General features: G+C 40.7%; 1 protein-coding gene across 3 annotated transcripts in view; it reads right to left on the bottom strand.

The window, feature by feature from the left end:
• Positions 1–15,124, bottom strand: part of STAB1 (stabilin 1) — a 154,092-nt gene extending 138,968 nt beyond the window's left edge. The window contains exons 1-7 of one of the 3 annotated variants that reach the window (XM_054976233.1): positions 14,885–15,124; positions 9,874–10,010; positions 7,062–7,177; positions 6,413–6,498; positions 4,335–4,404; positions 3,274–3,369; positions 1,851–1,967 (exon numbers count right to left, since the gene is read on the bottom strand). In XM_054976233.1, the coding sequence (XP_054832208.1) occupies positions 1,851–1,967; positions 3,274–3,369; positions 4,335–4,404; positions 6,413–6,498; positions 7,062–7,177; positions 9,874–10,010; positions 14,885–14,965 (703 nt within the window). In that variant the 5' untranslated portion in view covers positions 14,966–15,124. The remainder of the gene's footprint in view (positions 1–1,850; positions 1,968–3,273; positions 3,370–4,334; positions 4,405–6,412; positions 6,499–7,061; positions 7,178–9,873; positions 10,011–14,884) is intronic. The other 2 variants (XM_054976232.1, XM_054976231.1) reach the window with 2 other exon arrangements.
• Between the last annotated feature and the right edge of the window lie 3,047 nt (positions 15,125–18,171).

Here is an 18,171-nt window from a genome sequence, read left to right as displayed (position 1 = left end):
AAGGCTTCATGCATTTGGGACCATATATGTTGAAGAACAAACAAGAATGGCTCCATGGTGCATGAGGATCATGAAAGCCAGTTTCTAGATCTCTAGACCAAAGATGGGCACGAACAGCAACATGAACAAAAAAAAGCCACGAACAGTCCAATCTTCTGTTTGCAAACAAGCTGTTTGTGAGGCCCCAATCTAAACGAACAGGTGGTTGTTGCAGGCCTTGTTCATTGCTGTTCGTTGCTGTTCATCAAGCCAGACAGTCTGACACCTGCAATCAATTCCCTTGGCTACTTAGGCAGGGATTGCCTGAACTCTGTCTGAACTCCTGCTGTTGCCCTAGAAACCCCAATCTAAGCCCAATTTAGCTTGATAGGCAGGTCTTCCTTTTAAGTGTGGCGCTCCAAATTTGTTACAAGGGAGCAAAGAGCAGGGGGGAGGGGGGCTCCCAGCTCTGGCTTAGTTTGCAGACAATGGAGAGGGAGAGACAGTTGCTGTCTACTGGGCCAAGCTATTATTTACTATTGGTACCTTTCCTGCTGCCTGCTCAGGTAAGGTTTCTGGGAGTGGTGCAGTAGGGATCTACCCCTTCAAGTTCCAGGGCTGCTGCCAGGCTCTGTGGCCAAGCTATTATTTATTATTGGTACCTTTCCTGGTGCCTACTCAGGTCAGGTTTCTGGGAGTGGTGCAGTAGGGATCTTGACCAAACTTGGATGATGGCTGGAGGAGAGCCTGCTGGCCCCTACAAAGAGCCAACTATGAACATGTTTGTGAACACGGCCATGTTCGTGGTTGTTTGTGAATCCCTGTTTGTGGACGACAACGAAAAACGAACATCATGTCCGGGGTTTTTTCTGTTCGTGCCCATCTCTACTCTAGACTCAACCACAATGTTGGGGCAGTTGCTGCAGAGAACTGTGGAATTCAGGACTAAGGTGGTTTTTAATGTTATGTTCAAATGGTTTACCATTTTATAGTTCCTGTGTTAACAATAAGAATACTATGTCAGAGATTTCTGGATTATGCCAGTTATCAGGATCCTTATTAGACTGGATTTGGATCAGGATCTATTTTGATAGCCCTGGTGAATGACATGTATACGTAAAAAGCACTGGCTCCCGATTTGTTTTCCAGCACAATTCAAAATGCTCATTTTGATCTCTAAAGACCTAAGTGCCTGGGTCTTAGTTACATAAGGGAATGCATTTTCCCTTGACACTCATGAAACACATGAAGCTGCTTTATAGTGAGCCAGACCACTGGCCTATCAAGGACTGTAATGTATGCTCTGATTAGCAGCAGCTCTACAGGGTTTTAGACACAGCTATTTCACATCACCTAGTACCTGATCCTTTTAGCTGGAGATGCTGAGAACTGAAGCTGGGGCCTTTTGCACACAAAATTCATAATTCTACCACTGAGCCATGGTCCCTTCCCACAAATGTTCCCTAGCACTCCCTATATACTAAAAGAATTGCCTTTTTTTAAAGGTAAGTCCCCATGTGAATATATGGCTGAAAGTCAGTTCGGGCACCTGTGACTCAACTTGTGTCAGAAATGCCTTAGAAAAGCTACTTTCTTTCCGTTTCAGCTTCTCCACTGGAATAATAATATACCACACAGGTACAACCATCGTTGGGCGGGGGTGGAGACTGGGCCATCCTAGAGGCCTATGGAAGTAGATAAGTTACACGATTGGCTTTCATACAGTGTATGGGTTGATGTGAGAAATCTTGACCCATGGATCCATGGGGGGTCTACTTACAGGACTGTAGAAAAGACTACAAAAAGTGAATGTGTAGGAAGCTCTTTGAGGATTATTAAGTTTTATATAAATGATAAGTATTTTCTCTCACCGTGACAGTCAGTCCCAATTTTCTGATAGCCTGGTAAACATTCACATCTTGTCTGCCCATCCTTCACCACACAATGGGATTTCTCATCACAGATTACACCCCCACATAGAGGAAGTTCTGAAATTATAAAAAAGAGGTTTAAAAAAATTAAATGGAACACCTAGGAGAATAAAAATGAGTTCCAGACTTATTCTGTGCACACTTCTTTATATGTAAGGCCCAATATGCAAAGTGGGACCAAGTCAGAAGGGCACATCACACACACAAATGTTCACAGAATTCCAATCTTGATAAGCATCCAGAGGACGAACTAGGGGTATGTCCAGATCAGACTTTCCCTGTTGTATTTATATTTAGTTTTGGTGTCTTTCATGATTGCTTTGCAGCTCCATTTGCAGGCTTGGGATGGTTTTTTTTTCAATGCTTAACACACACACAAATTTATATATATAAATTTATGCATATAAATTTACATGCATATGATACATTTGATGCAATGTGAAAAATATGCGAGTGGGATTTGAGACATCTCTATTGTGTTTGTGGATCACACAGGAAAATATCTATGATCGTACAGATATTGAGCGCTGCAAGGTCAGAAACGACTACCTCACCCTTCAAAAGGAAATTCATGGAGGAAATTAACAGTTTTCTCTATGATGATTGGAAGAACATATGCAAAATCAGTATGAAAATGTTTTTTAAACATGAAACCATTTTAATAGTGGTGGAAGAGGCAGGCTGATGGTTGGAACGTGTGATACCATGAAATGTTACTCCAAGCATAATATTGTGCGAAGTTAGGTAGTTTAATTATATACCAACTTCACATTAGGCAATAAAATGTGGAGACATAATCTAACTAAATGTTGTCACCAGGAACATATCATTCAAAAAGGTGAGAGAGACAGTCCATACAAGACTGGATCAGTTGCTGCTGATTTCTTTCTGGCATGTTCTTACAGTCCTCCTAAGCAAAGAGTGGCACAGAAATTACTAAACATTACTCATGAGTAAACATTAGTAATCTTTCTGAATAGATACAGGTAGACATCCCAGCCTTCAGTTTCAAGCTACAAGTTATGTATGGCATTAACTTTACAGCAGTTCTGCTTGCAAATGATTTCCAAGCAATCTAGGATGCTTACTTGCAAATCAAGTCATTGTACAGCCAAGCAACCACATTCCTGATCTGTTGAATGGCAGGCTTTCAGAGGCCAATATTGCTCATAAAACCTTCCAAGATTATAAGAAACATTATAGAAGAATTACTTAATTTCCATCAACAGAGCTAGACCTGACACACTCGACAGGGACTGTACTCCAATAGCGGCATAAAACACACCAGCTATCACTGAGATTTGTAACCTGAAAAGCCACACATTTGAAGAAATCTAAGAGAAGGAAAATGCAAACAACACACCTTGGTCACATTTGGGGCCAGTGTATCCACCATAGCAGATACACTGTCCATCCCCAGAGATCCCATGGTTGCAGATTCCATGCTGACACTCACATACTGTCAGAAAGAAGGCAAATAAAAGTTATACACAGCATGCAGGACTGGAGCTTCTGTACCTCTGGGCCCAATAAACCGCTATCAACTTACTTATATGTTTCCCTAAAAGAACAAAGTGGAGTAACTGGGAATGGGTGAGATAAGTCCAGCTTTGATCAATTTGCACAGCAGTGTGATTGGTCTGGAAAGGATGTTTTCATTAACTAGAAGTGGATGGTTTACAATATCCTGTGAGACAACAGCAGTCTGCTACATACCCAAGGGCCACTTCTGAGCTTATGTATATTGCATTATTTAAATAACTATTTTAAGGATAAAATGCAATGACATCTCTACACAGATGTGAAAAAGAGGCAAAGGAAACCATATATAATAACCACACAAAGGCTCAATGCATAAAAATGCTTTTTTGCCAAAATCCAAAAATACATTTTTAAAAATTAATATCTGTTCAATCTTTTAAGTTACTCAAAAAAAGTTACTCAAAAAGTCAGTGCTTCTGAGCTAATTAGAAAACTGGGCAGCCAGCTGCTTTTCATTTCAGGTCATATTAGTAGATAATTTCAAAAGACCTAACTTATTAAATGCTTGTTTTCATATATTGCAAGTAGTTTATTTATTTACATCTGCAAATTTGCATGTCACCTTTTCATTCTATAAAAATTGATCAGTTGGTTAAAGTATTACTTATGTTCCACAAAGGAAATGACCAGGAAGCCCCAGCCACAGATTAATGGAGGGGAAGGAAATAAACTTTTCACACCCACTCATTACATAAGAACAATAGACCAGCCCTGCTGGATCAGACTAAAAGTTCATTAGGTTCAGCATCTTGTTTCCTACAACAGCCCACTGGAAAGATGCTTGTAGAAAGGATATTGTAGTCATCATCTGCCCATTTTAATATCCTCATCATTCTCCAGTTGAGAACTTCTCACCATAGTTGAACAAGATATTTTATTTACCAGATTGACAATCAGGGCCAAAATGAGTCTCATCCTGGCAATCTTGGCAAGCATAGCCTCCATAGTTGTTCTGAATAAATTAAAACAGGCAGTTTTTAACAATGTCACTTCCATATCCCTTAAAATGCAATCATCTGTGCCATGTAAACATGATGCTATAAAGTCACTCTGAGTTAACTGTACAACATTAAACATCAATGCAAACATCCATTCACTTACAGCCACTTTGGTGGTGCCTACTAGACATGGGCACGAATCAAAATATGAATAAAATTTTGTGACGAATCAGGCCAATTCGTGTATTGTGAAAATGCATTTTGTGGGGGTGCGTTTTTCACAAAGTCTATGACTTTTTGGGCCGATTCATTCGATTCGTGAATGCTTCATGATGCCAGACAGGCTGGCGCCAATTCATTAGTTCCCTAGGCATCATAGGCCCGGAATGTCTGCAGACCTTTTGTTGCCATGGAAACCCCAGTCCTAGCCCACATAACCTTGATAGGCAGCTCTCCCTGCCAACCTGAGAACTCCCATTCTGTTCTATGAGAGCAAAAAGCAGGGAGGAGATGGGCCTTCTGTAGCCAAGGGAACACCAATCTCATCCCTCCAAACCCTGTTAGGCAGGTCTGTCTACCAACCAGAGAGCTCCTGTTCTCTTCTATGTGAGTGTTTCTTATATAAGGCACAGCTCTCTGTCTCGTGCTTTCAGTTCCAGTAGACAAAGGGAGCGGGAGGAGCTGTAGCTGGTATTTGGAGTGAGAGAGAGTAGATTTGGGAGCTTTGGGCTGGATTTGTTGCATCTTCAAAAGGGACTGAAAAGACTCTTATTTTCTGCTCTTGTCTTTGCTGGGAAGGTTGTTGGGTGAGGGTGCCTTTGAAGTCTCCCTGCGAGTTTGGCATCTCCGGGTATGAAGGAAGCCATTGTAGGGCCCTGAGATCTGACGAATCACGAACCTAATGAATCGTTTCATGAAACGGGACAGTTTCGTGAAAGTTCATGGTTCGTGGAATGCAACAAACCACGAAACTCAGGGTTTGTTTTTCCCCCATTTCGTGCCCATCTCTAGTGCCTACTTGTGGCATACAGAAATAAGGTTTGCTCATCTGGTGCTCTTATTAGTAGGTTTCTCTTGTGTCAGTGACAGACAATAATAACTTTAGGCATAAATCAAGAAGTGAAAAGATCAATCTATATCATTATTTTAAATTAACTTTCCAACCTGTATTTCAAAAACCCCTAAATAAAAGAACACATGAGCTGCTTAATCTACTTATTAAAATTACTACTAAGCAAAGCTTTAACTTTCACAGGAGCCTCTATACTTCTCAGTAACCATATATAATTCCTTAAATCTAACACTAGTTTTGTCACTTTCAAAAAAAGTAATAATTGCTTATTAACAGGCTCTGTTAGGGAGCAACTTGAAGTTAATTATATCGACAACACTACAAATGGATTTTTATTTCAAACAAATTTTTCTGTGTATCCATCCTACATGCAATGATCACATCATTCAATACTTCTTGCCATACCAACAGTGTGAAGTGATACAACCTATTCCGTGAGTAAGGTATCATCAAGTTGCATCCAGTTTATGGTGATCATGTAGAGTTTTCAAGGTAAGAGAAGTTCAGAGGTGGTTTTCCATTGTCTGCCTCTACTAAGTGACCCTGGAATTCCTTGTGGGTATCCCATCCAAATACTAACCAGGGCAGACCCTGCTTAGCTTCCAAGATCTGATGAGACTGGGCTAGTCTGAACCATCTAGGTCAGAACAGCCTATTTTGTCATGTCAAAATTCTCTCCCCCTCCTTCTGTTGCATGTATAGGCCAGATTTTAGTTTATAGATAGGCATTTCCTATCAGCCAAATGCAGTTTTCTTTGGTTGATAACAGGAAGGAGGCCCAAGTTGGCTCACTCAGAATTTCAATAAGAGAAAATGTAGACCTGCTGTGGGCATAAGGGTTTGTAGTTTGTGGTATAGGAATTTGTATATTATTTCCTGACAAGGTTTATAGCCATATTTACAAGAAAATATGCAAGTACCACTACTAATTGTAAGTGCCCCCAACTGACCTCACAGATGCAAGTTCCATTCTGTGTTATGCCATCCAAACAGGTCCCATGGCCACTGCATTGTATTCCATATCTTCCAGGACATTCTGGCAAACAGACAGCCAAATCACAAGTATTTAGAGGAATACAATTAATACTACTGACTCTATTCTGATGTTTCCATTCCTTTAATATATTTCCTATGGCATGTTCCATTGCCACTCAGGTAAATGGATCTTTTATATGTTAAATCCACGCAGAGCATGTTTTTTTTTACAGAGATGTTAATAGTTGTTCTGATACCACAGTCAGTCATTTGTGCTTCAGGACCAATGAGCAGATCTACCTAAAGTGGGCCTAAAAGCTGTGGAGTACCTCTAAGTTGAGGAAAGATGGAGTCTGAACTGGAGTAGACAATATTTCATTGACTAGGCAAGGGCAAAAAGCTAAGGACTTCTCACGCTGTTTGGGGCCAATCCAGCGTGTTCATTCTGCCTGCCAGTTGAAAGGGCCAATGGTGAACATCCCTATTCCTTTGTGTGCCTGGTGGGAGTTCCTAGGTTTGAGTGCACACAATTGTCAGGTCCCATCCCTGCACCATGAGGTTCCTCGTTCAAGATCCAGAGCCCTTGACTGGTAGGAATCTGATGCATTGAACTGAAACCCTTACCATAGCATTCAGAACCCCAGTATCCAGGACAGCACTGTTTCTCTTCAATTTCCTTCTTGCAAGTGTGAGTACAACCTGATAGTGAAAGTATATTCTCTTCCAGCTTTATGGTATAACTGAAATATTAAAACAAACAAACAAACTCCTAATCAGTTATCTTGATCAGCAATATCCTGTTTAAAATATTTACTCTGTAGGAAGACTGAAACTTAAGTTTAACTTGAAATCCCCACCATTAGTTAGACTTGTAGATATACTGCTTCTTCAACCTCTTCTCAAACAATGGGAAAATTGTGTCCCAAGTTAAAGCAATCAAAATTAGTCTGCCTAAGATTAAGCTTGATCACAAAAGATAAGGCTGAGAAACATCATTGAAACCAACTGCATATGACAATGCCATATGGCATTTTTGGCAAGGACAAATAGCTTTGGTTAATGTACCTTGTGGTCCCAGGCTGGAGATAGCCAGACTAGAAAAACTGTAAATAATTTCTTTAAAATGTCTTATGCTCCAGCATAGTACTTTATGCCCACAACAGAAGAGCAGATGCCACATATTTTTCTATTGCCCTTTGCTGAATTACAAAGAGTCCACCTAGTGCCTCACTCTGTTTCCAGTAACGGCAGCACCAAAATGTCAACAAAAGCTCCATTGAGGTAAAGCGCTATTGTACCCTAACAGATACTAACGTACACAAAGAAGCAACGGTAAAGCTTCCACTTCACATATCAGCCAATAGCTGTCAGGGAATAGATCAAGCACTTGAACAAATGTGGCTGTCAGAAGAGCACCAGCATCGAAGCCCAAGCGATGCTAGCAAAGTAGCAAACAGGGGTGGTCTGAACTCCCAAAATCTCAAGGTCCTTTTAAGTTGGAGAATAGTGATATCCCTGTAAGAGCTCTCCTGCACCTACAGAGGAAAAATAAATGGCTGCTGAGAGAGTATGATGAAGTTCACCAGGGTTGATGCTGGCATTTCAATAACAAAGCTAAAGCTACTTTGAATGCTTCAGCTGCAAATTTCCTCCTTTAGCCAGAGGTCTAGTGCACAAAGAGAACCACAGCATTTGTTCTAGTCATTTAAACAACGATCAGATAGTAAATAGAATGAAGTTGGCTATGGCTATACTGCAAGACACCTGAGGGAGGGGAAAGATGTCATTCTTCACTCTAACTTTGTTCAATGGCCTCAAAGCAAAATAGTGACATCATCAACATGCTGTCACATGCTATACCTGGGTGCCTCTCTGAAAAGGAAGGAAAGGCAAAACCAAGTATTTGCTGCAAGATGTTTTCTTGGGTTTTGCTAGTCAGTATATAACACTGACTTTTTGTGTTTGTTGGTTTTTTAGGGAACTTATGATGTTGTTCATTAATGAACAACTCTGATGAACTCAGATTATAATGAAAAGTCCCAAGCTATATGTGGAAGGTACATGGATCTAGAAAACCTTGCAGAAGCTAAACAGATCTGCACAGTAACCGAGAGACCTCTAAGGCACCTTGAATTCCATGATGGAGGAAAGGTAGGATAAGAATGGAAGAAACAAGCAAATAAACAAATGAGATACAATGGGCAAGATTTTAGGTATGTTAAATCTAAACTATTTACTGGCAAAACACGCATCAGTAATTGTACAAGGTACACTTGTATACTGCAAAGTAATCTGGAAAGTGCAATGGATTTCAGTGCATACCAAACATACAAACATGTTTGTGCGCACATGGGCTTCAAGGCCACAAAGAGTTATGGTAAAGGACAAATTTTCTCCCCTAATCAACAGTATGCCCAAGTGCAGTAGTTTACTCTTCCTGCAGAGCTGGCTTCAAGTTTTGGAGGATCCTAGGGAAGATGCTCTCCCATGCCACTCCCTCATGTACACAGTCCCTCCTGGGAGAAGGGAGCATAGTGAGATGCTTTCATTTTCCTTTATATCCCAATCAGCCCAGGCAGGACTAAAAACCATGTGCTCTGATCCCTCCAAGTACCTCTCCCAGCATGAAATCACGAATTCCCCCAGAAGTCTCTATGACGTTGCAGGGGGTTCTACAGTGATCTCCCATTCTTAGAGGGCAAGGGTAGACTGGGAGGCCAAAACAGCCCTGGAAAGGGCCCTACCCTGTCCCTCAATGGAGGGGGAAAGGAGGATAAACAGGCTTATCACAATGGCTGCTTTTGGGCAGCTGGCTTATTTGCCACCATAGCTGTTCACCAGCACAGCTCAGGCAGCAGGCTCACTCACTGTGGTGGCTGCTTGAGCATGGCTTGCACAGCCAGATTGCAGCCATAGCAACAGCTCACTTGGGCAGCCATCGGTTTGGCGGCAGTGACTGCTCATCCCCCCACCCCATGGAGCAAGGGCCAATTACTGTCTTGCTGGCCATGGCTGTTTGCATGCATCCAGGTGGCCCCAGCAGTGGGAAGTCAGCCCCCAAGCCATCAGTCTCCTGGGACTTTCCCCAGTAGCATTAATTGCCAATTTGCCCCTGCAAGTGGGCCCCCTGCTAGGCTATGTGCCATGGCAGATGCCTCATTCTGCTATCCCTTGATGCCAGTCCTGCTACATGAGAAGAAGTAAAGGGACAAATGCAGGACACCACTAGCTAAATCTACTCTCTGCTCTGGTGAGCCTAACCATCAAGAATTAAGCCTATTTCTATTTGTGTAGCCCTTCTATGAGTGCTCTTTCTTGGTCACATGATAATGTGACAAAATGTTGGGAACTAGGTCTTACATAGATAACACAAAGCTTTAACAGAAGAAGAAGTAATGATTCACACTTCAAGTTGAAAGGAAAAGAGCAGTCTTACCTGCAACCTCTTTCTCCTAGCCCATATGTTACTCTTGTCCACCCTTTTGGACACTGCAGTCTGTTGGCTACAGCACAGGAAGTACAAGGTGTGTTCTGTGTAAAGGTCATCTTCTTGCTGCATTGCATAGACTTTAGCTGGAAAGTAGGTGTAAAACCATGTGTTATACTTATTGAAAATAAATCATAAATGCTGAAGCCTTTTGATGAGCTGTGGGAGGAGAGGAAGCAGGGGAGATAAACAACTGTGAAGTCTCCAGGGCACTATCAGTTCTGAAGTGTTTGAGCAGGCCAATTCCCCTATCACCATCTCTTCATACTTAGTCCTCATCAGGTTTGCGTTTTTAATTTACGTTTTTCTGAATGCCAAGAATGCAGAAACCCAGCTTTGACTTGAGGGTTAGCTTCTATCTCTGCCTTCATGATTACCAAGGCTGCCAGCAGAAGAATACACTGGGTGAGGGAACCTGGTGGGAAGGAGCATGAAGAGAAGACGTGACCTTGGGAGTTCATCCACCAACCGAAATAGAGCCGCCAAGATACTGTAACCCCTTAAAGGTTCAGCAGGTCAATTTCCTTTCCTTCCTTTGTCCCTCTCCGCTTTAACTGAGGTCACTTCCACATGGGTTGTTTGCCCTGGCTTGGCTGCTACTGGGAAGCAAGCCCTCCCCCCAGCCCCACTTCTCCACAGCATTGCAGTGCATTTGAGCACCTGCTCCGATTCCCTCATCTTTTCTGTGACCATTCCCAAACCTGCTTTGCTGCAATATTTTAGGAAACATCACATCAAGGCTAGGGTGGCACCCAAGTGGATGGGAAAGTGTCCCGCCAACATCTGCACCATTTTCCTTGCTCTTGTCCCTCCACAATGGCCATTCCTCCCCATCATCAGAGGATTTGTAAATAAAAAAGAGCAATTGACTTACTGAAGTGTTAAAACAAACTGTCAGGTTCTTTTACTCTCCAGATTTTGTGTTTGAAAAGTAAACCTGTAGTCCCTTTACTTGTAGAGATACGCCTTTCCCTTTATCTCTCTCTCTTTTTTAATAGCATTTATTGGAGGGTTTTTTTGTATGCATTTCACATAATAAAGAAAAAGGCATTACAAGTTATAAGGGGGGGGGGGAAATACAATGAATCAATGTAACAAAAATGTATAGAAAAATCACAGGGGGCAAGTTCCACACTTTGCTCTGCTTACAATAGCATTTACTATATCCTTCAGTCTTCTTAATAACTACAATATAATACTTATTCTAAAACATATAATTCCTTATACCTCTTACATAGTGACTAATTTCATCATTGTTATTTACATTTGTTGTCTTTCATGCTATAAAGTAATTCCTACCATCTAGCTATTTCCTCTATCTCTCTTAGTCTTTATAATCTTCATTTGGGGGGGATACATCAATAACCAGTGGATCTGTCTTAGGAAGTATAGGAGTCTACGTAGCATGGAATAATATATATATGAACTTATATTATCTATTCTTTATATATACCTTAAAAAAGAGATTGTCTGGAGCTTAGTATAATTACTCTTTTTGCTGTCTAAATTTTATTTTTTCTTGACATTTATTTAATATATTCTTACCCCTTTCACCTCCATTTATTTAGTCACCTAGTTGCATCTGTCTAACCTATTTTCTTTTAATTTCTTTCTTTTTATCATTCTGTCTCGAGCATATCACATAGATTATGTTCTTACATCTTTCCAGCATATACTAATAGTATTATTTTTCTATACCAATAGTATGTGATTTTTACAATTAATTTTCTAAGTTTTTATGACTTCCCATATTTTCAGTTATCTATTACATCATTATTTCAGTTAATTTATTGTTTGCAAAGATGGGTGCCATAACTACATTTGTATATCTAATAGTTTTTAAGTCTTGGCCTTTCAAATATCCGTCATCCTCGTTCCAACTAACTTGTTGTTTATAGGGATGGGCGCCTGACTTATATTTCCTTCTTCTTTTTCCAGTTTGCTTTCCATTTAATTTTCATTTTTTTTCTTTTGTAATTGAAGAATGCAGTTGAATTATTCAAATCTTTGAGCCAGTATTGGTTGGTGTAGCTTGGAGTAACTTGTGGTATAAGGTCTGGCTGAGTATCTTGTCATTTACCTTTATATCTCTACAACAATATGCACATTTTTTGCAGACACTGAAGAACCTGCTGGTACTGTGGGGGGATTGGTCTCCACAAGTTACTGGAGCAGGGAAAATGTGGGCAAAACTGCCACCTGGAAGCCGCATTGCCAGTGTGCTGTACTGGCATCTGTAGTAGCAATGGGGAAACCACACATGCCTGTCCTTGTGTAGAAAACATCTGGCTCATCTGCTTTCAACATTCCATACGTATTAGAGCATGCTCAGTCCTCAGTTTGGGGATTTTTTAAAAAATTGACAAAACCATTTTTCTACATACCATTTTTCTTCTTCCAAGTATATATAATCTCATACTACCTTGCAGACGGTGTGGTTTTGCTGCTTTCATAACTGACTCAAATCATCCACTTTCCTGTTATTATTATTAGACAGAAAGATGATTCTGCCTTTCACCAAATTTGAAATTTACAAAATTTGACATCGGCCTCTGTTCATTACAGCCTGGCTCTGAGTATGTGTTTAGGAAGGAGCAAACAATCCTTCTGCAGCATAAAAGAGACTCTGTGTCAAATTATAGGGTTGCAAAGAGGAATTTCTTTTCTGAATATATAAAAGCAAGAGCAGTTGACAAGTGGCAACTTTTGTTTGCTTCCTACAGCAACATAGGCTAATCTAGAATTGCTGTACAGAGCCAGCCTCTTTGTACCGCTTAACATCGCCACTTAATCCATGATGGTTGGGCAGTGTCCAGAGGCTAGTAGCCTGACAGGAGTCAGGGCCAGCAAACAGTTGACAGGAGTCAAGGTGAGTAGGCAGGCCAGATGCAGGCAGGTGACAGGGCAGGCAGGCAAGAATAAGGCAGGCAGGTGATAAGGCAGGTGATAAGGCAGACAGTAGTAAGGCAAAGTAAGCATGAGGCAGAGTATGAAGGTAAGCAGGCATCAATCAGGCAGTAGCCAAGGCAACAACACAAGCCTTATGGGATTTGTTGAACTAGCAAAAAAAAGCCTTCTGAAGGCTTATATAAGAAGCTGGGATCCCACCCACCCACGCCACTTTCTGATGACCCAGTTAAAGTCCCACCTCCTGTGAAAGAGCTACTATACACCATCTCCTTCCTTGGAGAGAGGCATACCTTTTGCTATGTATTCCTTTGCCAGATCCCTGTCTTTGCCCAGAAGATCCTCCTTCATGTCTGATCCCAAGGTTCTAAAGGGACCTCAGGTAGTGCAAGACCTTGCCAGAGCACTTGTAGAGGTTCTAAGTCATTGGCATGCGCTGACAGAGTGCAGGGCTTTCTGAGTGGTTCCTGGTCTGTTGGCTTATTGCGGGAAGTGGCCCCAACTAGTTGTGGGGCAGGATCATGAGGTCCACCCGTTGAGTGCTCAGAGGGGCCTGTTCCCCAGAGATTTCAGGGCCTGAGAGGGACTCTGTTATCTGAAGATGGTATGAAAAGATTTGAATTGACTGAACTTCTTCAAAGTGTGACATTTGAAACCTTGAGAACTTTGCATCATAGACAGGGTAGCACTCTTACAGCAAAATCCTAAGCAGAATTACTCCAGTCTAAGCCCAATGAAATTAGTGGGCTTAGTCCGGAGTAACTCTTAGGATTTCACTGTTAGTAGACTGAAGTTGCACTGAACCTCTAGTTTAGCCTGTGTATCCATTCAGCATTTATCATATATCATTTAGGAATCCAGCTGTGCTATCTTTTCCAGCCTTCAACATCAGCACTGCTCCTGGATCATAATGCTCAGAAGATGTCACAATCATTTAGTATGGTATTCCATGAATTCAGTCACATCTGATCCATGCATCAACACCACCACATGTCCCCTGAGTGGTGATGTATCACTACACACAATGCTCCTTGGCAGTGTTTCATATCAGTTGGGATAGGCAGAAGGGGAATTGTGGGGGGAAAGAGCAATAAACACATTTGCTGACGTTCAAATGAAGTTAAAATGAAGGAGCAAGGAAATGCAGCACCTGATGAAGGAACCCAGTATACAAAACAAGAGAGCCTTTAACGTAGCACTGATCTTTGCTGATCAACATACTGGCCCATGGAAGTAAATAGCAGTCAAATGCAATCAACCGTTTGTGGGTCCAACCATCATCATTTTTATTCAGTATGACAAATATGGCATTCAAATGTACATAGAGCTAGCTATTTATGCTTGGCAAGAGAGAAGCTTCAGTCTTGGTATCAATTGGTAACATATTTCAAATCCCACTTTCAGGCATGAACTCCAGGCAAACCTTCATACTCCATGTTACAAGCACTACATTAAAAGTTATATGCAAGCATGCCATCTCGTATAAATCAAAGGACCTAGGTATAAATGCCACAGCTGGTGCTGAATCTGATCTAGTGTCCATCCAACCCAGTTTTCTGACTGCCAGGGGTCAGATGTATGTGTCATGGGGAGTAAAATGTCAGAAGAAATATTTAGAATGGCACTTGTTGTCTAATTTTTTGCAAGTACTTATGTTAAAAATAGGTCACCAGATTAAGCCAAGGCACCTTTTAAATCAAAACAACAGTATGTTAATTTAAAAGTAAATTTAAGAGCATTAATCTATTGTTTTGATGAACAATTAAACACTGCACATGTGCATATAAGCGCACATGTACACACAAACACATATTGAGGAAATACAGTCTTCAGCTATAAAATCCAATCTAAGAAGTTATTTTAATGGCATGAACACTGAAATAAAAAATTTACAGCAACATAGTCATTTAAAAACATATCCATTTAACATGCAGGCTGACCCTAGGACTATTTATTCAGAAGGAAATAAACTTCCTCAGTGAGCTGAATAGGATTTACTCCCAAGTGGACACAGGTCTGCGGTCTCAAACAATCAAAGAATAAGCAGTCTTACCTGATGATTCTGCCCTTTGGCTGTGTAAATAAAGCATATTGCAAAGAAGAAAAATAATAGAACAGGAGGCTTCATTTTCATGCCTTTACTGAAAAGAGCCCTGTGCTTTAGTAGGGGATATGGAGGAGGCAGTTTCTGTAAGATAACTCCGCCTACTAAAAATCAGATCCAAGAAAACCCAGAAGTTAAAAAGTAAACAGAGGAAAAAATATTTGCGCGCTGTGAATCTCTCATTTCAAAGTATACAGCAGCACCATTCTTTTTACTCCTAAGCAAAAATCAACGGATTATCTTTGAAAGAAAAAGCACAGAGGTAAAAAGATGACCCTGAGCAAGAAAAGTTTACTCAAAACAGGAATGTCTACGGATTTCCTCTCACATCTATCAGTTGAAACCAGATGGAAGGAAATCCTGTTTTCTTGTGTGGAATGAAATAGGCTAACACTATGTAACTGTGAGATAAAACTGATTATATGAAGTAGATTTCGTTATTGATTCAAATGATACATTCAAGTAGAACGATTTTTTAAAATCAAATTTCTAATGGTAAAGTACAAGTATTTGATAAAGCTGGATAGTGTATTTAACATGTATGAGAAGACCTTCATAAAAATATTAATGTAGCACTACCTGTTTTTACTGTTTTAAGCTGTTGTTAAACTGCCCTGAGCCCGTCTGACGGGGAGGGCGGTCTAGAAATGTGATTAAATAAATAAATAAATAATTTAATGTACCAATACCTTGAGCCATTTTCAAGTCTTGCTAATACTGCTAGAATAATGCCTGGAGTGTTGTTTTCAGCAACACTGGAGTAATAAAAGTACTCTTGGGCTGAGGTAGATTATAGTAGGATTGACAACTACTAGCACTAAATAGGGGAATTAAGGCAAAGTTCCTTTACAGGTTCCAATCCACTCTGCTTTGTTTCCATATCCATCCCACACAGGTCTGATTAGCATAGAAATCCCACTGGATATGTCCAAGTCCTCAGATGCATGATTATGTATATTCCTGTGACAATGCAGTGCTTGTTTTAATTCCTTTATAAGTTACCTTGAGAGTCTACCTAAAAATGAGACATATGTTTCTAAAACAAATTGCTACAGTACTTTACAAATGCACCAAAAGCATATAGTTCCTCATGCATTTTTTTGCCTTTAGTTTTTGCTTCATTTTTGTTTTCTCCTGTTTTTTTAGTTCTTTTGAGATCACTTTTACCACAAACTTTTCTGGAAACCAATTTTGAGTTGATATTTCCTTGTGCATGTTTCAGTTTTCTTCGTTCCACCCATTCTCACCCACTTTCAACCCACTTTTTGATGATTGAACATTCATCTTCTTCAAACCATTCCTCCCCCACATTTTCTACCCCCTTCCTGGTTTTGTTTTGATCTTTTTAAATTGTCAGTTTCATAGTGATATATTGATCTACCATTGTAGTAACAGATGTACCAGGTTCTCTGAATTCCCAGCTTTCATTTTTTTAAAAAGTCTCTAGTCTCTTCCCTTGTGGACATATGCTTTTTTTCTCATATCTCCACAAGCAAAGGGCTAGTAGAGCCTTTTTAAAAAAGGATAATCTATTGATATGAAATTGATGCTTTTTTGAAACTTGCAAAAGCCCTAATGGCCCAGGGGAGAGAGGATGGCCACTTCTGGTGCCAGAAAAAACAGCATGATTTGAAAAGCGCATCGTTGGGGCTGCTCTGGGCTCTATCCCAACAGAGGTTGGTTTGCCCTACTGGTGCCAGCCTCCACTTCCTGGGTCAGCCCAGGCAGGACTTTCTAGTTTTGACTGTGGTAGGGGGTTAAGGTATGGGTGGTGGAGTTGCTCCTCTTTTAGGCTTTCCTATGCAAAGTCTTCTCTGTATGTTCATTTTCATTATTTTTTAAAAAATTCAGCCCTATATTGATAAAAATCATGTACAAAAAATAAAAAGGGTGTGTGTGGGTGCTGTGCCACTAATGATGCCACCAATGACAACAGCATCCTCACTTGAAAATCTTGACTATTTAAGGCATGCTCAGAAAAAAGTAAACCAACTCCACAACTGTAAAAATGCAAATGGAGGGCAGACATGTGGAAGAACCATACCCAAATCAATCCCAATGCTTGGGGATCAACTGCTAAGAAAATCAGGAATAAACAGTGTGCACAAAAGCCCAAAGTCATCCTTTTCTAATTATCCCTATATTTACATATATAGAAAAAATTCACTTAAATTGCTTATACTATGTTGTTTCCTACCACTTTGCTTAGCTAAGTGTGGAGCTGTCCTGTGGATGGATTCTTTCTTTCACTGAATGGAAGCTCCTTATGATGCAGGAAGACTCCATACACAGCTGAGCCACATGGTAGAATGTAATCCACTATGGTTGTTGTGGATTTTCCAGGCTGTAGAGCCGTGGTCTTGGCATTGTAGTTCCTGATGTTTTACCAGCAGCTGTGGCTGGCATCTTCAGAGGTGTAGCACCAAAAGACAGAGATCTCTCAGTGTCACAGTGTGGAAAAGATGTTGGCAGGTCATTTATATCTACTCAGGAGGGGTGGAGTTGAGCTGAGTCATCCTGTAAGAGTTTCCCAGGGTGTGGAATGCTAATGGCGGGAGGCTTCACTGTATCCTGAGGAGGTTCTTTTGCATTTGGATTGGTGCTTGATGTGCTAATCTTCTCTGCAGGGCTATTGTCGGGTATAGAGTGTTTTGTTAGCCTGGTGTTTTTCAGGACTGGAAACCATGCTCTATTCATTCTTAAAGTCTCTTCTTTCCTGTTGAAGATTTACTTGTGCTTGTGAATTTCAATGACTTCCCTGTGCAGTCTGACAAAGTAGTTGGAAGTGTTGTCCAGTATTTTAGTGTCCTGGAATAGGATACTGTGTCCTGTTTGAGTTAGGCTATGTTCAGCCACTGCTGATTTTTCAGGATGGCCAAGTCTGCAGTGTCTTTCATGTTCTTTTATTCTTGTCTGGATGCTACGCTTTGTGGTCCCGATGTAAACTTGTCCACAGCTGCTGGGTATACGGTATACTCCTGCAGAGGTGAGGGGGTCTCTACTGTCTTTTGCTGAACGTAGCATCTGTTGTATTTTTCTGGTGGGTCTGAATACTGTACTGAAGTACTGTACTGTACTTTTTCATAAGCTTTCCCATCTGATCAGTGATTCCTTTGATATATGGCAAAAACACTTTTCCTGAGGGAGACTGTTTTTCCTTAGTTGTTTGATTTATCCTTGGTTTATTCGCTCTTCTGATTTCATTTCTGGAGTAGCCATTTGCTTGAAGTGCGTGG

This window comes from Eublepharis macularius, chromosome 4 (genome assembly GCF_028583425.1).
Source record: "Eublepharis macularius isolate TG4126 chromosome 4, MPM_Emac_v1.0, whole genome shotgun sequence".
In the NCBI taxonomy this organism is placed as follows: Eukaryota; Metazoa; Chordata; class Lepidosauria; order Squamata; family Eublepharidae; genus Eublepharis; species Eublepharis macularius.
This window is presented reverse-complemented; position numbering and strand designations above follow the sequence as displayed.